At 41.1% G+C, this 25,444-nt stretch overlaps 1 protein-coding gene across 1 annotated transcript; it reads right to left on the bottom strand.

The window, feature by feature from the left end:
• Positions 1-8,247: 8,247 nt before the first annotated feature.
• Positions 8,248-12,024, bottom strand: LOC117267598 (Krueppel-like factor 11). The gene is made up of 4 exons (XM_033643598.2): positions 11,793-12,024; positions 10,694-10,948; positions 9,257-10,235; positions 8,248-9,026 (listed from the first exon to the last, which is right to left on the bottom strand). Exons 1-4 carry the CDS (start codon positions 11,829-11,831, stop codon positions 8,725-8,727), a joined length of 1,575 nt encoding a protein of 524 aa, XP_033499489.2. The 5' UTR covers positions 11,832-12,024; the 3' UTR covers positions 8,248-8,724.
• Positions 12,025-25,444: the final 13,420 nt, after the last annotated feature.

The following is a 25,444-nucleotide window of genomic DNA, read 5'->3' on the forward strand; positions in this document are numbered from 1 at the left end:
TCGTCCTACCGTTAGTTGTGTTGATGTAACCATAGCAACACCAGGGTGCAACAAGGAAACGCTTCCCCCGGGAAACAATCTTCTCGCCCTTCGTCCGTCAGATGTTAATTCATTTATGAAACTACTTTAATAGCCTATATAACAGTAAGAATAAATTAATATAATTGAGATTGGTTAAACAAACATAGCTACAGTTATATCGTTGAGGGTAAAAAAGAAAACACCTGCCATGGTTTAATTGTGTTTTGATTGATTAGCTTACTTTTTGGCACTGTGAATTATTTTCACAGACAAGAGACATTTTGACATGTCAAAACATATTGCTTTAAATATCCTTAAATTTAAATTGATATCCCCCGAGATTAGGGACTGTACTTGACTTTTGACTTTTTCCTTAACCATTCCCCGGAGCTATATTTTTTTCCTTTGAGCCTCCCTGAGTGACTGGGAGAAAATGCATGACCCTCTACCCACCAACCCAGCCACTGTTTGTATGTGGGGCCCATGTGGGTAGTAAATGGACTGAAAATTGGGCCCTGGTATGGGGCCGCATACCATAATGCCTCGCATGGGTGGGTTTACCCGGAGGCCCCAGATTAGATGCACATTTTGGGCTCATACCTACTTGGTACCCAGGTAGCTGTAGCATAACCTACGACCCCTGGCAAAAAATATGGAATCACCAGTCTTGGAGGATGTTCATTCAGTTGTTTAATTTTGTAGAAAAAAAGCAGATCACAGACATGACACAAAACTAAAGTCATTTCAAATGGCAACTTTCTGGCTTTAAGAAACACTAAAAGAAATCAAGAAAAAAAATTGTGGTAGTCAGTAACAGTTACTTTCTTAGACCAAGCAGAGGGAAAAAATTATGGAATCACTCAATTCTGAGGAAAAAATTATGGAATCACCCTGTAAATTTTCTTTCCCAAAACTAACACCTGCATCAGATTAGATCTGCTCGTTAGTCTGCAGTTAAAAAGGAGTGATCACACCTTGGAGAGCTGTTGCACCAAGTGGATTGACATGAATCATGGCTCCAACACGAGAGATGTCAATTGAAACAAAGGAGAGGATTATCAAACTCCTTAAAGAGTGTAAATCATCACGCAATGTTGCAAAAGATGTTGGTTGTTCACAGTCAGCTGTGTCTAAAATCTGGACCAAGTACAAACAACACGGGAAGGTTGTTAAAGGCAAGCATACTGGTAGACCAAGGAAGACATCAAAGCGTCAAGACAGAAAACTTAAAGCAATATGTCTTGAAAACAGAAAATGCACAGCAAAACAAATGAGGAACAAATAGGAGGAAACTGGAGTCAACGTCTGTGACCGAACTGTAAGAAATCGCCTAAAGGAAATGGGATTTACATACAGAAAAGCTAAACAAAAGCCATCATTAACACCTAAACAGAAAAAAACAAGGTTACAATGGGCTGAGGAAAAGCAATCGTGGACTGCGGATGAATGGATGAAAGTCATATTCAGTGATGAATCGCGAATCTGCATTGGGCAAGGTGATGATGCTGGAACTTTTGTTTGGTGCCGTTCCAATGAGATTTATGAAGATGACTGCCTGAAGAAAACATGCAAATTTCCACAGTCATTGATGATATGGGGCTGCATGTCAGGTAAAGGCACTGGGGAGATGGCTGTCATTACATCTTCAATAAATGCACAAGTTTACATTGACATTTTGGACACTTTTCTTATCCCATCAATTGAAAGGATGTTTGGGGATGATGAAATCATTTTTCAAGATGATAATGCATCTTGCCATAGAGCAAAAACTGTGAAAACATTCCTTGAAGAAAGACACATAAGGTCAATGTCATGGCCTGCAAATAGTCAATCCAATTGAAAATCTGTGGTGGAAGTTGAAGAAAATGGTCCATGACAAGGCTCCAACCTGCAAAGCTGATCTGGCAACAGCAATCAGAGAAAGTTGGAGCCAGATTGATGAAGAGTACTGTTTGTCACTCATTAAGTCCATGCCTCAGAGACTGCAAGCTGTTATAAAAGCCAGAGGTGGTGCAACAAAGTACTAGTGGTGTGTTGAAGTGTTCTTTTGTTTGTTTGTTTGTTTTTCATGATTCCATCATTTTTTCCTCGGAATTGAGTGAGTGAATTTTTTCCCTCTGCTTGGTCTAAAAAAGTAACTGTTACTGACTACCACAATTTTTTTTTCTTGATTTCTTTTAGTGTTTCTTAAAGCCAGAAAGTTGCCATTTGAAATGACTTTAGTTTTGTGTCATGTCTGTGATCTGCTTTTTTTCTAAAAAATTAAACAACTGAATGAACATCCTCCAAGACTGGTGATTCCATATTTTTTGCCAGGGGTTGTATATTGGGCCCACAGGTAAACCGACCCATGTGGGCATGTAGCCATCATGGAACCCATGGACAATCCCATATAGGTCCCATTTTTTCAGCCCATGTACTACCCACATAGGCCTCACAAATTTTAAGAGTGACTTAACCATATATAGACGCTAAATGTAGGTCTGGGGCAAATGCAGCAAGCACGTAGCATGGAGGGAGCTGTCACCAAAACAAACAGCTACTTTATTTGGAAACGATTATGTTGCTGACAGCAACATGTGCATATAATGATCGTTTCCCCAAATAAAACCGTAGCATACACAACAGTGGAAGCAGTGTCAAAAATAGCAGTAACATGGCACCGTGGCTGTTATTAGATTTTAAAAACTTAGCCTCTGATGGTTGAGAAACATGAGAAACATGCCTTCTGAAAGTGATTAAATTAAATACAAAATAGGACCATTTAAAGTTAAATGTCCCTCCCCTAGGCCAGATTAAAATACATAACTCCCTCCCCAGTGCTTAGAAATGATTTGAAGTCCCTCCCCTTTTTTGCACCACCCCTTTTTTTGTTTTTATTGGAGACTGCCCTTTATAGCTCCTAATCTCATTTTTAGTTGCTTGTTTATTAGTGTAGATTATATAGACTTATATATAGACTGGTTTGTGTGTTTCTAAAAAGATAAATTTCACATCTGACTTTGTGACAAATCAACACATATTGCTTTAAATATGTGTTGATTTGTCAACACATATTGCTTTAAATATCCTTAAATTTATGTGATTATCTCCATGATAAATGGCAACCCCTGCTGACATTAGTGTAATGAGTTATTACAGTTTTTCTCAATTGCTAAGACACATTTCTGGAAAGCTGCTCTCCTTTTCCCTAAACTGTGAACACAAAACCCAATTTTCAAGCTACATTCACAAAACCTCAGACTCTTCTTGCAAAACCAAACTTTCACCTCAAAACAGTTCAATCTGTGCTCACAACTGAACTATGTTGTCAAATCGTGCCCCGAGTCAATCAAAATTAAAAACACTACTGAGCAGTCACTAAACACTACATAGAAAAATAGAAAACACAATGCTCAGGACATGAAGCTGTAGAAATAAATGTTTATTGTTGACTGTAGGCTAAATGCATGTTGCAAAACAAAAAACCTGTGCATTTAGCACTTGTACATAGTAAAAAAAAAAAAAAAGTACAAAAAACAGAAATCCTGTGCATTTACACGTAGCACTTGTACAGTACAAAAACAAACAGAAATCTTGTGCATTTAGCACTTGTATACAGTAAGCCTACGTAAAAATAAAGTACAAAAATATACAAATGAGAAGTGCATTACTCAGCCACAGCATCATTTCTCCGTACTGGTTCAGGCCACAGGACTTCATCCACATCACAGGCCACATTTTGTCTGGCCAGGCAACGGGGGAAAAAACCCCTGGCATGCAGTATCCAGGCTTGGCAAGCCTCCACACCTATGTCGCCACAGGCTAGTTTCATGGCTTGCAGGAGATTTACCCTGGTGTAAGGTTGGCGTTCATATACCTTCCACCGCCATGAGGAGAAGAATTCTTCAATGGGGTTCAGGAAAGGGGAGTACGGTGGAAGGCAAAGATTGATAAAATCTTGGTTCATACTGAACCACTCTCTAACCTGGAGGGCTCTGTGAAAACTCACATTATCCCAAACAACAACATAGATGGGATGCTCCTAACCAGTGCTCTCTGAACTGGCTTATATATGTTCCCTCGCATCATTAGCCACAAGTGTGATCAATTTTGAGTTGTTGTGTTCAACCGGTGACACCTGTGCTTTAATTGTGTTTGACTTTTGCCACCTGTGCCCACCATTATGCAACACAGGTGCATCACAATGAAAATGTGTTGGCAAGTTGTGTCTAAACAGGTGAAAAGTGCTTATGGTTTTGCCAAAAGAGTGACTGATTCAATCAGTGGGTTCAGGCAACTGAACATTTGGTTCAGACAATAGGGTTTAGTGTTTTAGCAATTGAGAAAAACTGTAATGAAGAATAATACAAAATTGCACACTATTTTTTGAGACCAAAAGACAGTCCCCAATAGTCCCTAATCTATCAATCAGTCCCTAATAAATCTGTGTTGCCCCCAGGCCCTCACATGCAAAATGTTAGACAAATTAAAATGACCACAAGAGCACAATGAATTGCAAAGAGACTATAAGGAGACATAAACCAACTACAAAAGGGGGCAAAACATTCATGAAGACCTACAACATAACTACAAAGAGACTAAGTGGCCATAAAGAGACACAAAACAACCATCACATACATAAGGAGACACATTATGAGTACAAAAAGAAGCCAAAAGATAAAACCACCACAATGTCTGTGTGTCTTGCTTCTGTGTAGGAGAGGTGTTGGAGCCTTTGCATGTCTATGCCCCAGGGCACACTGACTCACAACCTGCCTATTGTATTATTACAGGAACAGAGGAGCGGCCTTTAAATCTATCTGCATGTGAAAACCATTAACCCAGATTGTCAGCTTGACATCAATTTAAGATAAACTGTCTGAGGTCATGGATGAAATAGTGGCCTTTTGACATCAGTAACTCATCAGAAAATTTACTTTAAATTTACTTGCTATTATTACAAAAGGAATCCTAAATTCTGTTTAATGATACATAAAGATGAAAAACACGAGATGAGCTGGCCAGTCGTTGTTTTATCTTTGTGACTATCTGCCCCATCCTCAAACAGCACCTGACTTTGTATAACTAACTTCATAGTGCCTTAACCCAGCACAGCACTCCCTATTTTTTCCCCTCGTCTTCTGTTAAAAGTATATTTAGTACAGCAAACTTTTTCCCCTTGAATTTTCTTCTACTTTGAGCTCCATAATAACATGTAATGAGAAGAGAAGAGAAGAGTTTGCTTGGGCAATGTTGCTTCATCCAGCTGTAAACATCTTGAAGCAATACACTGTCACACATGACAGTACAGTGGTTACACCACAGACATTATAAATATGTACAACAACAAAAAAAACATGCAGAGCAGGGGAATGGGCAGGATGAAGCAGGGCAGGAGAGTCCACAGGGCTGGAGGGAATGGAGGAGATCCAGAGCAGGTTCTGGGTAAATCAGGAGGGAGTCAGAGGCAGGAGTCAGGCCAGGAATTGCTGCAGGCAAACAGAAACAAGGGTTAACTAAAGGCTTCGACAGGTAAAGATTTTCAAGGAGCTGGACCCTGACTGACAAAGTAACTTTGTCTACGATCTGGCAGAATGTGGAGTGAATTGGGACCGGGTATTTGAAGCTGAGCAGGATGATGATGATGATGACTGGCAGCTGGTGACCTGACTCGACACACCTGACTCCACTCCTGCAATCAAACAGAGAGAGAGAGAGAGAGAGAGAGAGAGAGAGAGGGAGAGAGGGGGAAAGGGAGGGGGAGAGAGGCTGCCAGCTTGGCAGAGGTAGAGGGCCTGACAATTAATGTGGAAAGAGTCTACAAAACTACATCTCTGGGTGTGATTTTAGATGACTCAATCTACTGGAAAGCTCAGATCAACTATGTAAGAACAAAGCTGGCCAAGCATTGCACTTCTGGGGAAAACAAAACACATGCTGGACCATAAATCACAGCACGTTCTGCATTCATCACTTAAACGACCATATTTGAATTACTGTGTGGGGCAACACTCAGAGACGCAACTTACAACCATTATACATCCTTCAACAAGAGAGCTGGGCTCAGCCTTAGAGATAGGGTGAGGAGCTCGGACATCTGGAGGGAGCTCGGAGTAGAGCCGCTGCTTGAGAGGGGTCAGTTGAGGTGGTTCGCGCATCTGATCTGGATGCCTCCTGGGCACCTGGTGCTGGAGGTGTTTCAGGTACGTCCCACTGGTAGACCCAGAGCACACTGCAGAGATGACATATCTCATCTGGCCTGGGAACACCTTGGGGTCCAGCAGGAGGAGCTGGAAAATGTTGCTGGGGAGAGGGACGTCTGGGGTGCTTTGCTTGGCCTACTGCCCCCGCAACATGGCCCCGGATAAGCGGATGAAAATGGATGGAACACTTGGTGGTATTTGGACTGTAAATAAACTGGGTTTATTACTTATTTATTCAACTGGGTGGTAAATAGACTGGCGGCGGTTGTATATTAGTTGTAAATACATTTGTTGGAATAATATATGAGTTAAAGGAACATGCCTGTGGATATTCTCATTCATCCAGGTCATAGTTATCTCAAGGCAATTGAATCTAACACAACTGGACTTAGTTTTGTCTTAGAAGATGTTTCACCTCTTATCCAAGAGGCTTCATCAGTTCATGCTTGTCTGACTAGGCTGGAACTAGTCTGTGTGGAAACCCAGGTATTTCACCTCTGAGGAGGTCATCACAAGGCCAATGATGTCATTGGTTCGTTAGTGCTCCAAGGTGTGTCAGCGGTGGTCGATGGAGTCACAGGAGGCCATTTGTGAACGACCATTGTTTTTTAGAGGTTAAGCTGTTAAATCTCCTGGGCAAGGATGAAAGGACAGCATTATAGGCGTGGGAAAGATCCTCCTCTGTTGAGAGATGGTTTGGGAAAAAACATAGTCAGACAAGCATGAAGTGATGAAGCCTCTTGGATAAGAGGTGAAACGTCTTCTAAGGCAAAACTAAGTCCAGTTGCGTTCGATTCAATTGCCTTGAGAGGTAAAGGTAGAAATGTTAAGAAAGGGGTAGAGACATATACGTTTTACTTCCATCTTTTTCTTGTTTGTTTTTTATTTCTGTATGTTTTTTATATTCTAGTTCGAAATATAGTCATTCATTCATTCATTATACAGTTATACCTGTCTAAAAATGACAAACTAGGATGTTCCTCAGCTGTAGTGTCAACGGTGTAGTGACATGAATCCGCCACTGGGTGTCGCTGTAGATCAGCGCTCGGGTGGCGCACAGCCAGTGAGTATGTCGGTCAGTAAGGCAAAGGGGCGGGTGTGCAGGGTAGACGAGTGATTGGTCGCACCCCCCAACAGTTCATATTTCTGCCTGTCTGATTGGAAGAGGTGTGCTGTTACTGGGTATGGGACCACTGCTTATGAATTGTGTAGGAGAGGGAGAGGCAGAGGAGGATGGAGGATGGAGGCAGCAGCATCTTAACAATACTTTATAAAATGTCCACTTGCATCCTCCTAATCTGAATGTCTTTTATTCAAACACTTTGTTAATTTACATAGCTATGTCTCCTTTCATTTGTCCCTTACTTACACTGCATAACCTTACCTTACCTTAAATAACAGTACTGTATTTTATCCTATATTATATGCTTATATTCCAACTGTTGCACCATTTTGTGTCTTTCTGTTAGATTACAGTTACAGGATTTTCATTTTTATACATATATGTAGGAGGATTGATTGAAATGTCTGCTTCACTGTGATTGTTGTGCATATGACCACACTAAGAGCCTATAAGAGCAGGAGGTGTTCCTTAAATGACAGCATATTTTTGAATGAATAAGACCGATGTATTATGAAAGAGTCCCACAGCCCCACCGCCTCCTTCTCCCCACATGACAGCGCTGAATGGACTCAAATGATCAGTTAATAAACTCCAAAACAGGGCAAACAACTCTCCGTCTGTCTTGTCTGCTGACTCATCAGCACTCCAGCTGAGCTAATGAACAGCACACAATGTCCCCAGATGGTATCACCAGAAGAGCTTTTATAACACCAAAAATTCATTCAGCTCGTAGACTAAAAGAGGGTGGTGGTGAAGGGTGGTGGAGGGGGGGAGTCACAGTGTGACGCACGCAGGATGTGGGCAGGCACCACTCACTGCATTTCTGCATGAGACAACCGGGAAAGATTGCTGACTATCCCGCGATCCCACACTTGTGTTTTTCCCAGATTAGACATCAGAACACTCACGAAGAATGACTCATTTGATCTTTTCTTTTATTACAAATATGTATTAAATAATATGAAAAGTTAGACAGGGAGATATAATCAAGGTATAATCATAGTACTGATGATTAATATTCATATTTACATCATTTCTCGTGCTTCCCCAAATGTGACAAATAAATGCTTTTCATAATATGACAAACAATACATTCACATATATATATCAGTATCAACACAATGAGGAAGTGTTGCAGGAGGGGCAGAGAAGGTAAAATGTACAAACTTCATAAAAAGGCTTTGGCAAGAGTGCATTAATATTATCAGTTATATCAAAGTAAACAAAAGAATCCTTTAAAGAAAATGTACAAATGAGCAGTAGAGAGGAAACAAAGAGTCCAGTGCATGTGTTGTCATCATTCCCGTTAGTAAAATAGCAGCAGCCTCGTGTGCGCGGCTGCTCTCTGCGTCCCTGTGGTATCTTGGGAGTGGGTAGGATGGCAGTGTTCATTGTCTACTTGGAGCCAGCAGGTACCAGCATGCTCAGCGTGGCAAGGCCGGGTTTTGAGGGAGGTGTTTTGCTAGCGGCCATTTTGTTCAGGCTCCGAACATCAGCCTGCCAGGAGGGAATTTTCTTTGTGGTCATGTGGCGGCGGGCGTGTTTGGTGAGGTGATCGCTGCGCATGAACCGCCGGTCGCACACGGGGCACACAAACTTTTTCTCGCCGGTGTGTGTTCGCCGGTGGCGGGAGAGCTCATCGGAGCGGGCGAACCTCTTGTCGCAGCCGTCCCAGCTGCAGCTGAAAGGCTTCTCACCTAAGAAGAGGGAGAGTAAGGAGTCAGCAAGTGAGTCACATTGCAGTCATGAAAACTTCACACATCACCCTGTCGTGTCTGAGATTTAACAATGAGCTCACTCTCTTCCCATCAAGGATTACAAGACTGGAATGTTTTACAAACAGGATGCAGCACTCATGTGTGATCCCAATTTATTCCACATCCACACCAGTATCAAGCAAACACTTGTGTGTGTAGTGATCCCTCACCTGTGTGTGTTCTGAGGTGAGCCTTGAGGTGTGAGCTCTTAAAATATGTCTTCCTGCAGCCCGGGAAGTTGCAGACGTAGTTTCTCCTGCGGGAAAAGTCCATCTTTGTGGCTGTCGTGCCGCTGCTGGGCCCTGCCGGCACGTACACAGGGGCCGGGGCCAGAGGTAGCAGCTTGGTGTTGCCCAGGGTCATGACAGTCTGAGGGCAGTGAGGGGCCTGGGAGACTGAGGACTGAGGGAGAACCAGCATGACCGTGCCCTGCGGCACCGCTGAGCCCATGATGAGGGACTGCTGGACGGGGGCAGCGTTAGCTGGGACAGGCTGGGGGAGGATGGGTGTGGTGGTGGTCCGAATCCCAGTATTGGCTGTCTGAACCGCACCAGGGATGAAGGCTGAGATTATGCCCGATTGGCTGCTGACGGGGAACATCTGGCAGATGATTTGAGGGCTGGGGACTGAGGGCGGGGACAGGGTTGCGGGAGCAGAGGGAGTGACTGGGCTGTTATGCAGTTGCATATTGACAGGAGTGGGGGTGGAGACACTGTTCAAACAGGGTTTTGAAGGACTGGCGTGCTGCTGTGTTCTTGAGGCGGATGATGTGGGTGTGAGAGGAGCAGGAGGAGATGGAGGTGTCGTTATCTGCTCAGTCTTTGTAATGCATTGCTGCTGCTGCTGCCGCTGCTGCTGGCAGGTTGTCACAGACGTTACTGCATCTCTAATTTTCTTTGGATTGGGGGCCACTGGAATGCGGTGTTGGCAGAGGGTGCTGTCTGCAGTGTGGCGGATGACGCTGGTCGCCATGGCTCTGCAGGGCTGTGGGAGAGGTAGGAGGGAGGGGGGCTTCTCGGCAATGGGTGCCAGGGCAGGTTGATGGAGCCCAGATGCACAGTGTTGTGAGGACACAGCCATGCCAGAGCTGGACTGGAGCGCAGTAGTGGATGTCTCCACAAAGCTGGGGCTGTGAGGGGGAGTCATACACTGGAAAGAAGGGGAGAACATCAGAAGAATTAACCAGTGAACTCCAACACCATTGTCATATGGCGTTGTACAGGGGGAGTGTGTGTGCGGGGATGAGTATCACAGGTGGCAAGCAGCTACATGTAACAATAATTATCACTCTTGAGCTATAAAAAGCTATAAACTGTGATTTTTATGACCCTGCCTCTGAGAGGAGGAACTCTATCTGAAGGTCAAACAACCTACAGTATCAAAGCTTTACTCGCAGCACCTTCCACCTGTCCCAGTGTGATGTCATTGACCATTGTCCTCCCATTATCTTTACACATGCACATCGAAAGGGCATAGGGTTTGATGCAAACCTGGATTCTCAGGAATGTTTACCTATCAAACATCTGTAATCTAAATGGTTTAACAGCTCTGTGTGATTTTAAAGCCTGATTTTATTAAGAGGGGGCAGAACGTGATGTGATCCTTACCAGAGAGGAGAGGGACACAAAGTCTTTTGGCGGCTCTGGAAGCTCTGGCGGCATGAGGGAGTCACAGGAGTCTGAAGCCGGGGTGAGAGGTCTGGGCTTGCAGGAGTTTGGCTTGCTGCTACCAAGGAAGTGACCCTGGCCCCAGGAGCTCATGCACACCAGCGCTTCAGCTGCCTCCAGGTCCGTGTACTCCAGGGCACAGGACTGCTCGCTGTCATGCCTCCTCCTCTTTACATAACGATCCACACATTCAGTCTGAAAGGAACAATAAATAAATGTTAGACAAAGAAAATGTTGTACATCAGTCAGTGCTGCCACATCACTGGGACATCACGGTTATTCTCAACTGCGTGACTCGGTGTTGATTCAACTTTTGACTCACATCTGATCAGGGCATAAATGCAAACAAGGGAAGCTTTCTAATCTATTTTGGATTTTTAAAAAACAATCTATTTCCAGTTTTCATCTGCTCTGTTACAGTTCCCTCAAAGTTCCCAGACAAACTGCACCGGTGCTGCCAATAAGGGAGAGGGGGTGTTGGTGACTACACCCCAGCCCAGCATGCACTGCCTTTGGCTCCGAGCCAGAACACCTCCCATTGCCAAATATAGACCAAACAGTGACGTGCTGCCGAGATGAGCCATGTGAAATCCCCATTTGTGGGTTTGGATCAGGAAGTGCATTTATTACGTTATAACTTTATAATACCTTTTTACTGTAACAAAGCATATCATTAATCCTCCACGAAAACTCACCTGCACTTAACATTTTGTCAACACTGACAGCATTTATTCACATTAAATTTTACATTATCATTAATATGAAGGTTATTAATTTTTAAAAACGGATTAACAAACAAAATTTCTGAATAAAAGTGTCACATGAAATCAAGTTTAAACATTTAAATTTTAAATTTGGCAACACCGGGACGTTAAAGTGACATAAAATAATATTAATAAATTTGTTTAGATGATTTAGGTAATGATTTATCTTAACTGAAATATCAAATCCCTCAGTAAACAAGTGAACGTTACAGGACAGATAAATAACCGTCGCCACAGATGAAGTGACGTTTACAGTTTGTTAAAAAATGTCTTACCCCGTTTGAGTCCATTTCTGTGAATTTTCGCGATGGCATTGGTGAAATAAATGTCTAAATTTCACTTTAGTGTTGTCAAAGGCAGAGCAGAACAAAGAGACGGCGGCTGCCAGTGCTGCTGCCCGAGCTGGGGTAGGGTTGAGGTCGTTTTTTTCCTCTGACTGGCTGCCTCTTCTCTCAGCTGTGTGTGTAAAACATGGGGCGGAGGAGAAAAAAAAAAGAAAAACAAAACTCACAACACGCACTGGCGGGTGGCAACACTCGGCCAATCACAATTGAGTGTGTGCGGAGCGCCGGCCAATCGGAGAGCAGAGAGCGCGTGAACAGTGCGTGCTCGCCGGACGGTTGGAGGAAATAGGGTGCGTGGCCGTTGGTGGGCGTGGCCGTGAGAGTCAGCAGTGTCAGGGTAAACCCGATGAACTGCCAGCCGCTAAACTAGGCGAAAGGTCGATCCAGTCTATGAGGCGTTCACGGAATGTGGGAGAGACCTGGAGAAAACGAGGTAACGGCTCCAGGCAGCAGCTAGCTTGTAAGTCATCCAAAAAAGGAAATTATTATACTAACAAAGGGTAAGATGGGGGAAGATGGTTCCCGTAAGAACAAAGTCGATAAACTGTAAAATTAAAAAGACATTTACATATGTTTTGACATGTATGCATAAACCAACACACTGTTAAGAGAATTCAACTGGTGGAGTATTCAGTTGTGTTGTTAAAGGTCTCAAATATCAATTCAATTTAATAAGCTTTACTGGCATGACATTTCATTTCATTTTGTGTTGCCAAAACACAATTATTTAGTTAGTTAATAGATAGATAGATAGTACTTTATTGATCCCAAACTAGGAGATTCTTGTGTTACAGCAGCAAGTAATCAAACAGTATGTGTCAGTATGTAAATGCGAGAAGACAAAAACAGATCAAAATAAAAATAAATGAGAATATGGAAAAGTAAAATTTATATCAAAAATAAGTAGTAGTAAAATTTGAAATATACAAGAAAAATATAAACAGGTATAAAACAAAAAATGTATAAAATTGCAGGAGTAAAAAAAAAAGAGATAAATTATATACACAACACAGTGAAAAGTGAGGTGTGCAGAGTAGTAGACAGACAACTTTTTAAAAAAACAAAACAAAAAAAAAAACAAGTTACTACATGTCCTAAAATGAGTGGGAGGAAGTACAAACTTATCATTGTTATTATTTAAGAGGGACAGTGCACAGCTAATTTCCATCTGTAGTCCCTGGGCAGGACACAGAGAATCATTTCTCTGCTAAAAGACACTTTAAGATTTTTAAAAACCACAATTACATGAAATAAATATCTAAATTTCACTTTTTGATTGCCAAATTTAGAAACAATTAACAACAATGCATTATGCATTAATTAAAATTATAGACATAAACTTTAAAGACAAAAAACCCATTCACTGAATAAATGAATAAAAAGGCAGGGTGTGAGCTGTGAGGTGATGAACTCTATGTTGTTGGCTGTGACATTCACTGGCATATCTTGCTGCACCTATGGCTCTGAAAGTATTTTCTCCAAGCATATGTTGCATGTTAGTCTGGTCAGAGAGTGGATCAAAATCTTGGAGTTTACATCTAATTTTTATAAGAAATTTTGTTCCGATGCCTTCATATGTGCTACATTATAGCAGGACATGTTGCTCTGTCTCCACGTGTCTCTGAGGACAGAGCTGACACAGCCAGGTGTGCAGGTGTCTGTCTGTCTCTATGTCCAGGCTGTGATCACTGAGTCTGTGCATAGTTTGTATCTTTCTCAGTTTTTTGATCTGTCACAGTGCTCAGAAAATGTGACATTGTCTACTTCCTGTTTAGAGCCAGATACCATTGAAGTCTGTTTTGGGTTTTTGTGGTAGATATCCAATAGCTGATGTAGTTTTCTTTTTCGTTGGCGATACTTTGGTTGGGCTGGATTGTGTGAGGGTTGTCCTGAGGCCTTGTGCTGTTAGAGGAGGTGAGCCTCAGGACCAGCTGGCTGAGAGGCCTCCCTGTGTTCTCCTCTTGGCAATGAGAGTAGTAATAGTAGGAGTTGTAATAGTAGGAGTTGGGGTCACTTGTTTTTCTGTGTTTGCAGAATTTGATTGCTCTTTCTTTCTGTAACCTAATGTCTATAGCTGCCCCTAATGCATATTTTTCTGTCCAGCTGGCTTGGGAGCATGGCATAAAGACATCTCTGACTGCTTCCCAGTGGAAAATTGAGACAGTATAATATATTGAACCAAGAGTATGTCTGTTTGTTTCATTGTTACTGTGTGGCGTCTTAAGTGTGGATTACAGAATATTGTGTTGCCTCTCTTATTGAGAAAAATATTTACTTATTCATTTATTTATTTTCTTTATTGTTGGAAAGAATGTTTAAAAAACAAACAAACAAGGATTGCATTAAAAATAGTTTAATTTTACGTGGTCCATTTGTCAATCACTGATGTTGCACTGCATTCTTTTATTATATTTTTTAATAAAATGAATAATATTTATGGCCAAAGGTACATATCTAGCTAAAGTCAACATTTTAGGGTTTGACTTTGAGTACTTTAGATAATTTTAACCAGCTTTTGCAGAAGTGAGTTGAGTTTGTAGTTTACACTTTGAAAAACATGTCAGGAGGAAGGATTAAGTAGGCTATTAATAAAGGTTATAAACACTTGATCATGTTTTAGGCTATTAGAATCTGTCATATTCACCTGTATTTGATTGCATTTAACTAGCTAATGTAAAAAGTCCATCCAGAGTAACCTTGGTTTTGCAAGCTCTAGTGTCAACTACAAGGCAAGGGGGTCTGGACAAAACTATTTTGTACCACCTTTCCCATAACACTTAAATGCAACACTACCACCAGATGAAGCGCGGGTTTCTGGCTTGTTTTTTTGTAAATATTTGTGCAGTTTTCTCACAGAAAAAGCTGATAAGCAAATGATTTACTGCCATTACTTTAATATTCCATAGCACAAACACATTGTCACTCAGTTACAAGGTGAGTAAAATGCTTTGTTTCAGCCCTTAAGAGTGCAACAATTTATTATAATCCCTTCAAATTGTTTGCTCACCCATGAGAGGGCTGCAAATTAAACTCTATAAATGACAACACATTGGGCAACATGCAGCCTGACTAATGCACCCCACTTTTGGTCATCTCACTTGTTTTGTCTGGGGTGGAGCCACCCGTACTTCCCCATTTATATACACATGGACTATATACGGTTTTTGATTTGTGTATTATTCTGTATTACATTTGCAGACAAATGATTTTACATAAGCATTTAAGTCTGCAGTTGCATGCACTGGTAATCTTTTGTCCTGGGTGCAGAGAAAAGGACATTGTGCTTTGTTCTCCTGATACTAAATATATTGCTTAAACTTTATATAAACCTGAACCTATGTTGGGCTGTTTCTTCCTGTGGCCTATTGTGTGACCATTGCTATGAGATCATTCCCACAAGTGCTGTGCATGTCAGGGAACTCAAATCGATCTTGACCCACATATGCTGTTATATCACCAACTGCACTTGGACAAAGAAGGAAAGAAAAGATAAGTCCCGGTAAACTTCTGGAAGCACGATATGACAAAGGGTCCAATTGAATTTCGGAGATACTGACAATCCAATATAACCAAGATGTGTTTAGTGCAAACAATAGCAGGCCCAGTGGCATTTTCATGAGCATCTTGCATTTCATATTCTGTCCCTGCTCCTTCCTGTTTACATAAAAACAAAACTTTTATGATGACACCTTCACACCTTGCATGAGATCAGTCAACCGCTGTTTGTTTGGTGGCTTGCCTGCAGCAGATGGGAGTGGAGCAGGTGTGTTGGCGCGGACCCTGGCAGCACCTAGCTGCTAAGGAAGGCCATGCCTTGGTATGACTCACATAAGCATGACCTCAGGGAGCAATGAGGGCTTGGAGCTGGAGCAGTGCAGTGCCAGCAGTTAGTGAGAAGTGAGAGGAAGAGGGAGGAGTTACGAGGAAAACCAGTTAGCACGCCGGCATGACTGGCAGCCCGGGCTTTAGCACAGCAGCCAGTTTGTGATATAAGTGGGGCAGGCCGTTTCAACTTAGTGAGGGAATCTGGAGGAAAGGTTATGCTGGCCCTATCTGGGCCTCTGCATGCACACCTCCCCTGTTCGGCCAACTCCCCCAATTCAGGAATCTAAGAGCGGACTCAGAAAGGGGGGAGTTGCCCCAGCAGGGTTAAATATATCACCCCAAGGCTATATTTCACTAACAGGCCCTGAGCTCTGACAGGCACCCATGGGCTGTGTCATCTAGAAAAGAGGGTTATTTCCATGTGAAGTATTTCTACTCTAAATGTAAAATGCTGCCATATTAGGGAGACTGCCACCATTATCAACACAATTTATTATAATGTTGTTATGCATTGATATAATTTGAAAATAGCAGATTGCTGAGAGGGGTAACATGAGGTCTTGAGTTCATGAATTTACATTGTTTTAAATGGTTTCATGTCACAGTACACAGTTTATTATTCACAATCTAAGCTCCCACTGAGGAAGCAAATGCATGCTTGGAAAGGTTTTAAATAAATGTTTTAAGAGAGCTGATGGGGTGGAATAAAGATTGGATATTACTAACATTTAAAGTGTAAAGCTGGAAAAACATATCCTCACTAAAATACATAATTTCACTGAGAGCTTCAAAAGGCTTACATTTTTCATTTTTGATTTAATTTAATTAAATTTAATTTAACTTAATTTTTATTTTATCTTATTTTATTTTATTTATTTATTTTAATTAAATTAAATTTCATTTCATTTCATTTCATTTCATTTCATTTCATTTCATTTTATGCAAAGCCAAAATGGATTGTGCAGATTACTGTTGAAGATGCTGTTGCACTTGACTCTTATGCCTCTGACTTACGTTTTTTATTTTAACTTTACAAGCTTTGGTGATAATGTTTAATTACAGACACTGATGCCAGTGTTATACATGTGTCCAGAATGCTCTGTGAGCTCAGTTGAACTCATGGAAAACACTTGTCAGTTAAATGCTCCTCCACATCATCACTACAAACTGGCATCTGGGTGAAAGGACACAGCAAGCAAAGAGAATTTGGAAGACCCATAGAGCAGGGGTGGGCAACCTGTGGCTCCTTAGACCCTCTCCAGTGGCTCTCTGTGGCATTGAGATAAAATATGGAAATGAATAATCAGATTTTCATTTGTCATTGTTGTAGGCCTAAAGTGATTTTTGCATTCTCCAACTGTAAAAATGTGCAGCCTATACATCGAATTAAAACATGTTTCAGTGTTTCATCAACTAAAACATGCATCATACATCTACAACTTAGATTTTGCTGAACTTCAGTAGTGGAGGCCTGAAGTCTCTCTAGTATGGATATCTATGGCTTCCAAATCCAAAAAAGGAAAAGTCTTGGAGGAAAACAGAGGATTTAATAGTGTGTGGACAGATTCATTTGCTTTCACCACCAACACTGCAAAGTTAAAGTACTGAATAATTATAAATAGCCCACTGCAGAGTAGCCACCTTGTAGAAGATCACATTTATGAATGCTCATTTAGACCTATTTGTAATGTTGATGGACTAATTTAGACTTAATATGCTGTTACCCTTATTCAAATATGTTTTGTGGCTGCAGTCAGATTTTTTTCTCTGTTTTTGGGCCAATGATGCCTCTTTTAATAGTAAAGGTTGCCGACCCCTGACATAGACTTCTTATGCCCCTTTTTGTCGCCTGCTCTGATCGCTTTTTAATCTCAGATCAATGCAAATACTGGACACAGATGAAAAAAGAAGAGAAAAACTCTCTCTCTCTCTCTCTCTGTGCATACATCAAAAAAGACACTGCCTTTCTATTGCAGACATCTGATGGTCAGGCAGACCACAATACACAATAAATATGTAGAGCTCTTCCTGAAAAGATGAAATGGCGTGTTCTTTCCAGATTTCTTTACGTCACAAAGTTATTTTGGCATTCAATGTATTATTTACACATGGGCGAAAATGGAATCAAAGAGTCACAGCTGTGTGTATTCTGTTTGTGATGGACACAGTGTATGATGGTAGAGGGTTTTAAAGGAAAACTGCGGCATGGAAATTCCATCTTTAATGACTCCCTTCGATGGTTTAAACCCATTTCAGCCTTTACTTCAGCTCATAAATGTCAGTGTATTAATTTTAAGATGGCCTAAAAGGATGCAAAATGGCCACCAAATGAATCAGAAATCCATATTTACTGCATTCGTCTCCATGTGTGCATGAAAAACTAGCACTAATATAAAAATATTAGAGATAAAAAGGTAAATATTGGACTTTTAGACCCACAACAACCCCCAATTCAATGACATAGCAACCAAACACAAAGATGAATGACACATCCCCAAGCCAAAATAACCCAGATACGGGTGCTACCATCTTTCGCTGGTGACATTACGTGGAGCCAAAGTCTACACAGTAACAATATTAGCACATACAGCCGTCCCACCAATTGTGAGCGGCGCTATAGATCACAAGCACACCAATTGGCACACATAGCCATCAATCATGATTTAAAACTTTCTTTTTTATAGCATCAAATAACTAATTAAAACCAAAATTATCAGAAAAACAAACACTTGAACGCATCACTGTGATAAGATCTACCTAAAATGACAAATTACATCTTTAAAAATGTATTATATTATATTAAAAATGTATTTGATGTGTACTTTGACCTTTAATACCTTTTCTCACTGGAGAAAAACCCCCACTCACTAACATCTCGCGTTTGTATTTAATGGGAAAGGTCACAATCAACATTCACTCCCAGGACAAATGACTGTAGTATAGTCACAGGTATTTATCGGCTGCTCCGAATGGCAGTGATGGAAATATGACACCCACATGGAGATGCCAATTTTAGCTTCTTTGCTGGCAAGATGCAACACAATCCATCTCCGTCCAAGCATGAGTTGGAAATTGAATGAGTAAGGGATATAAAAAAAGAGGTCACCACCATAACAGTGTCACTGGCCTCCATGCTGCTTTTTACTGTTTACTAGTCTCGCTCACCAGACCTTTCTCAAGAAAAGAAAGGTCTGGCTAGGCCGACCCTCACTTTAAGATTTGAGAAAAAAACGCTGCGGCTGCTTTTATTCCTTTCAACCAATCACAATCGTTCTGGACGGTGCCACAGCAACGGTGCACTTGCAAAAATATTGCCGGGGGGAAACAGGTTTTGGTGTAACACGCCCACAAAAATATCGCCTACAGGATGCAAACTATGGCAGAAAAATGGCTACATCCCCGCAAGATCAAACACTGCAAAAGTTAGTAAAGGACGTATTGAAAACTGCTACACAACCGGAGGTGGTAGGGCGGGACTTCAGCGGGTGACTCGTTCCGCCCAATGAGAGGCTGATCTATGCAGGAGAACTTCCGCCCACTTAGACTAACTGTTTACTAACCTGTTTTCCGGCCTGACTGAGACATTGAATGCGACACACAAGAAAAACAAAACAAAACCCGAAAGGCATAATCATCTGCAGCAGAGCAGTGGACAGTGCTCTGGTCTACTGGCAATAGTAAAGCAGTCTATTGCCACCTACACGTGCTAATTTGGGTGGAAAGGGGTATTATTTTTTCCCATGTCCCATCCATCAACATGTAACTGCCAAAAGCCAAAAAGCCAAACGTACTTCTAACACTGAAATACTAAAATTAAATATAGAAAAAGAAAAAAAAAACACAGATAATCTTATGTTAACCATAGCATACAGGATGGGTAGTGATGCACTAGTTTATGTATCATATGCATGATTTTAGCTCATTGTTTGTATTCTTCTGTTACTGACTTGTGTTTTAATAGTGAAAAAAGAACCAATGATGTGCTGTGATATTTGGGATTTGAAATGACAACATAGGATCGCCCAAACTTGAAACAAGAATGAACATTTCTTTGTTATTATTATGCGTCTTTGTTCACAGCTCCACTGAGAAAAAGACAAAGCTATTTATTGTTTAAAACCACTGTTGCGTATCCTTGCATCATGTGACTGAAGATGTATAAAGTAATTAAGGCTTGCCATATTTTTTCCCTCTCTCACTTGAGAAACATCTCTATCAACCCTATGCACATGTGTGTTCTGGAAGTTGATAACAACAAATGTGTTATCGTACTGTACACTGTAAAATCTGAGAGGTTGATCTGACCTGAAAGGGGGACAGAGTATATGACCTGTGCTGCAGCCAGCCACCAGGGGGCGATCAAAATGTTTTGGCTTCACTTTTGGAGAGCTGCTTGATCTTTAATTATACAGTCTATGATACGGTTAATGCTGCAAAGGCTATGTGAAATAATTGAAGGGCTGATGCTCTTAAACGATGAGAGGAATTAAGCTTTTCTTAAGGGTTTATAGATCATATTGTCACTTTAATATTGCAGAGAGCCTTTAATACTGAAGTGGGCTGGTTTATAGAGAGCCTCTGATTCTTAAACATGGACAGTCTTTGGTGTGGTTTCAGTCAAAGTACACTGACAGAAACATGTTTATGTGACTCATTAAAATTCTGTCTCAGAGCTTTAAAAGTACAGAAAAATAAAACAGCCCCTAATGTCAATGTCTGAAATGTGTTTAGTGGTACAAAAGCACGACCACTCCATCTGGCAGAGTCATAAGAAAAGCTTTCATTTCCTGTTCCTGATTAAACTGTGAGCCTTCTGTACTTTTATAAGAACATTATGTGTGGAACTGATCTCAAAATAGTCGTGATCAGCTTTGCCTGGATATTTATAATCAATGAAACACATTGGTGTGAGTGTGTGTGTCATAGATAGTAAATATTGCCTGACAACAAACCACAGATGGCTTGTTGTTGGAGCATCTCCTATTGTCAACACTTCATGGAACAATGCTTTGTGCACCACACAACACACGTGGCCCCGCCTTCTCTCCTCCTCCTCCTACACATTACAGCGGAGCAACAACAGGGATTCCTCTACAGGCACCTGGCTCCTGATTGGTCGGAGTAGGATTCTGAAGCCAATCTGTTGCTATGACACGCTGACTCCTATGCCAGCTCGCTTTCTGTTGTCCTGGCAACATGAGCAACAGGAGGCAGGTTTTGACGGCTCCCTCGAGGAGCTCCCCTGGAGATGGTCTGAGCATGTGTGGTGCCTAATGATGAAGGCTCGGAGATCTGGAATACCATTAAATAACACACTTTAAATGATCGTCTGTGTGGTCGTCTGGCTGCGGGGAAAATTTATTCCTCTGCAATGGCTCATCAAACAATGATCAATGGAGGAAGCACACACTGTTCTATTCATCATCTCCTGTGTGTTTTTAATGTTAATGCCCTCATAGCTATAATTCAGAGGACTATATGCTGCTTTATGCACAGATGGAGACCCACTGAGCTTTTTCTCCTTGAGTTCAGTGTCACAGCAGTGGCAAAATACACATCACGTCTTCTAATTCAGTAAGACAAAAGATCCCATCATATATAACAAAGCTCATTTACATTTCTCCTATAATGACCAACAATAAAGCTTTATGAATTATTAGCAATATGTGTTTACAGGTTTACAGTGCTTTTTGGACGTAATTACCTTTAGCAGGGGGAAGAGAAACCCACACACTGCTCTCGCCTTCACTAGTCTGTATAGAGTGCCCAAAAAGGATTCCTGAAACCAAGGAATAAGTTAGTGTTATAGCGCTCCTGGTTTCCTCATCTTAAAGTCAATGGGTTTCTTGAATGGGTTTTTGGTGAGATGCCTGAAATAAGGTCTGTGGTTAACACAAGCTGAAGAGACGTTCATGTTTTGTTCTACGACATAAAATACATCAGTAAATACAACACTTGAGAATTTTGAGGCTTTAATGTGTCTTTAAAAGAGGGGTTGCTAACAAGTTGCTAAATGAGACATGGCCTTAAAGCCTTGCTGTGGTAGGGACGTTAAGTCATGCAACTGTGGTGTAGTTTGTTTATAGCATTTTATACTTCTGGCGATTGCGTTTGCGCTACAGAAGTCATAACAGTGGTGTTCATTATCCTGCTGAACAAAGCGTGTAAGTATCATGAGCGTTTGTTTGCCACAGAGCTTATTTTCTGCAATAATCCAAAATTAAATAGAAAAATCCCATAGGCATTTTGACTGGGTAAACAAGGCAGCCTTTAGAAAAACATCATCCCTGGAGCACTGTATTGAGTTTGGAAGAAGAGCACAGTCCCTCTATTGGAGCCCTGAGGATCGCCGCACAGTCAACCAACACAGACAAAGATCTGCACCACCTGTCTGTGTTCCTTTCTTTTCCTTTTGTATCACTGGCTGCACAGCACTTATATGGTCATAATGCAATCTCCAAAAATAAAAAGCTAAAGTTAGATATAAACAAAAGGTCACATGACCTAATGTCCCTACCACAACAAGGCTGTAAAGCTGTGTTGGGCATGATGATGTTCTGTAGTCTCATTTAGGCACTTGTTAGCAACCATTAGCTTTAAACTTGAAACATGAAACTTGTGTTAACCACAGACCTTATTCAGGCATTTAACCAAAAACCCATTAAAAAGAGAAGAGGGAGCCAGGAGCGTTAAAATGCTAACACATTCCCTAGTTTCAGGATTCATTCCTGTGCTCTAGCCTACCTACAGAGAGGAGTAGGTTGCCACTCTTTCTGTATAAGGTTAATACCGGATTGTCCCATATTGAAAAATGAAATGTGCTGTCCCTTACTGAATTAAAATGTGTGATTTTTCCTATATTTTCCTTCACACTGTACTCTTAATGTCCACGCTGTTTTCACATGTTTGGAATGACATGACAGAGAGGGGATATATTAGAGTTTGTGGAGGAGAATGACACCTAAAATTACACTTTTGTCACTCAACATCAGACTGACTAGATTCTCAGTCCACATTAAAAAAAATTATTTAAAAATACTGCCAAAAAGTATTTAAACTCACTGGACTCATGTTAGTTGGGTTATAAAAAAATGGAGGAAATAGGATATGAAATGAGGAAAAAAGAACACACATTCATTTTTATAAACAATAATGCAATGGAAAAACTCCAGCCAAATCAGTCACACCATAAAAATACCACGGCTCATGACAAGATTGTTTGTAATAAGTCCTAATAAAAAACACTCATTTATCCAAACAAAGAACGAACAAGCAGATTAGCAGAAATCAGTAGAGTGATTCAATGTCTGGCCGATACCCACTTTACTCTGTGCCTTCTGTTGATGTAATGTTTTACTGTTGATAGGAAAATATGACAGAAAACAAAGAGTGACCATATGTTCAAGTTGTGAGCTCAGCTAGTTTCCTGACCTCGCTCAGAGTCATCAATACGGAGGGCAGAAGCTGCATCTTGACACCAACTGTGGGTTCAAACGAGGACATCTCAGGAATAAACTGAGAAAGACCGTAAAGGAGACACAGAGCAGATGGCATTGCACCAAAGGGCAACAGGGAAACATGGCAACATTAGTGCAGCTAGTTGGTCAAATTATTATTAAATGAGTCTTCAAGCCTTTCAGCAGTGTTGGGGAAGCTACATTGAAAGGATAGCTTTGCAAGGTACCGATTACTTCCCTCTGGAAGAAGATGAACTACAACAAAGCTACCCAGGGGACACATCTAGTGTGGTGTTGACAATGTACACGTGGTACAAACTTATAACACACACACAAAAATAAAACACTGCAAAGAATGTCAGCTTTGGTTTTGTATACCATGTCCATCAGTCAGACACCTGCCTCCAGAAACTAGAGTTCATGTCGGGGGGTTGCAGCAGGCAGGATTGTTCACTTAGCCAGGTAAGGTGCAACAACTTCTGTGAACATTTGTTAATAAAAAGCACTAATCAATACTTCTGGCTAATTGTGGTCAAAGGAAGAACAATTATAGCAGAGAAGCAATGGTAAAATTTAAAAGAAGAATTCATTTTTATGTAGAATTTTATTTGTAGAAATGGCAAAAAGTTATTTAACAACTTGAAAAACTATGCAAATATGAAAGTAGTTCAACTATCAGCAATTTCTTCAAATTTGGCACAAACGTACACAAGGACTTAGCATTAAATGGATTAGATTTTAGTGGTCAAAGGTCAAGGTCACCGTGACCTCACTTGTTGTATTCAAATCTCAAGAACACCTTCAGGAAATGTCTTCAAATTTGGCCCGAACATCCACTTTGATTAGATATTGGTGGTCATAGGTCAAGGGTTCTACAAGCTTCACTTCATTTGTGTTTTCATTAAGGATGGGTACCGAAACCCAGTACTAAATTAGCCCCAGGGCTAAATTATCAAAGACCGTAGTATAGAGTATAGTACAGAGACAAACAGCTCCTCCTCTCTCTATCAGCACTAATGTTACCATGTTACCAGTCAATAAGCTGGCGGCGCTAAATATAGGGCACATGCCGAATCATCTACGTCATCAGCCTGATTTGAAGACATTTTCTGGAACTTTAAGTTGAAACCCAAACCACACAGATTACCAGGAATTCCTTTACCCAGGTAAATAAATTCCTGGAAATAAAAGTTCCTGGAAATGTTGGTGGAAAAGGGGCTATTAGCTCAATAACTAATTAAGGAAATTTCTTCAATTACAGCACAAATGTCAAATTGGACTTAATAAACTGATTAGATTTTAGTGGTCAAAGTTCAAGGTAGCCATGATCTTGCATCCGTCTCAAATGTCCATTTAGACTCAGTGATGAACTGATTAGATTTTGGTGGTCAAAGTTAAAGGTTGCTGTGACCGTATGTCCTTCTCATTCTCGTAAATTCCGCATCTTAAGAACACACTGAGGAAATATCTTGTGATATTCTGTCAAGTTTATGCTCATGTGTTTGTGTCCACTTCCTGTCTTATTTTGAAATGTGTTCTCATTGTGTTTAGTGCTTCTTTTACCTCTTGAGTTTTCCTGCCTTTGTTAATTACCTCATGTGTTTTGCCTGTGTCTTGTTCCACTCACCTGTGTGTAGTTAGTAATCAACCCTTGTGTATTTAAAGCCCAGTGTTTCCCCCATTCAGTTACCAGATTTGTTGTTAGTGTGCTCATGTTTTCCAGCCTGCTCCTTGTGTTTGATTCCTTGGTTTTGGACTCTGATTGCAATAGTTGTTGACACACTTGACTCAAAACCTGAAATATCAAGCTCATGGTGGCACTACAGGAACAGTCAGTGGATCACCGGAGTCATTAGGACATCTGTGTCAACATTTCCTGGTAATTTATCCAATAGGTGTGGACCGGCTGATTGACATTACCATCCCTAGAGCAAAAATATGGGGCTAAAATATCAAATAATACCCCACTTCAACCAGAGGGTGTGTGCAGGAATTTGTGGCCAGGTTTCCGACCGAGCAGCTTCTCTGCAGCAGGCTGTTCTGTCATGCCTGTTTCCTGTGCTCAGGGTTAGGGTTGATGCCCAGACATCTGTTCCCGTGGACAGACACAGAAGACACCGGCATAGGCACAGATGATCTCTGCTACAGCTCAACACATCAACCGCAAACAGAGCTGCTAATGAAACCATTTCATATCCATAGATCACAAGTCTGTTTTAAAATGTAAAGTTTGTAAAGTTTGTGTTTGGAAGGGAATAAAATAGGTCTAACTGTATGAAAAACTCTGAGACAACCAAAACA

This window comes from Epinephelus lanceolatus, chromosome 15 (assembly GCF_041903045.1).
Source record: "Epinephelus lanceolatus isolate andai-2023 chromosome 15, ASM4190304v1, whole genome shotgun sequence".
Lineage (NCBI taxonomy): Eukaryota > Metazoa > Chordata > Actinopteri > Perciformes > Serranidae > Epinephelus > Epinephelus lanceolatus.

Excerpts from the sequence above, each read along its gene's own strand:
- LOC117267598 (XM_033643598.2), bottom strand. The coding sequence starts at position 11,831 with ATGCCATCGCGAAAATTCACAGAAATGGACTCAAACGGG. Across the intron at positions 10,949-11,792 it reads CAGAAATGGACTCAAACGGG|ACTGAATGTGTGGATCGTTA; the intron begins GTAAGACATTTT and ends TGTTCCTTTCAG. Across the intron at positions 10,236-10,693 it reads TTGTGTCCCTCTCCTCTCTG|TGTATGACTCCCCCTCACAG; the intron begins GTAAGGATCACA and ends CCTTCTTTCCAG.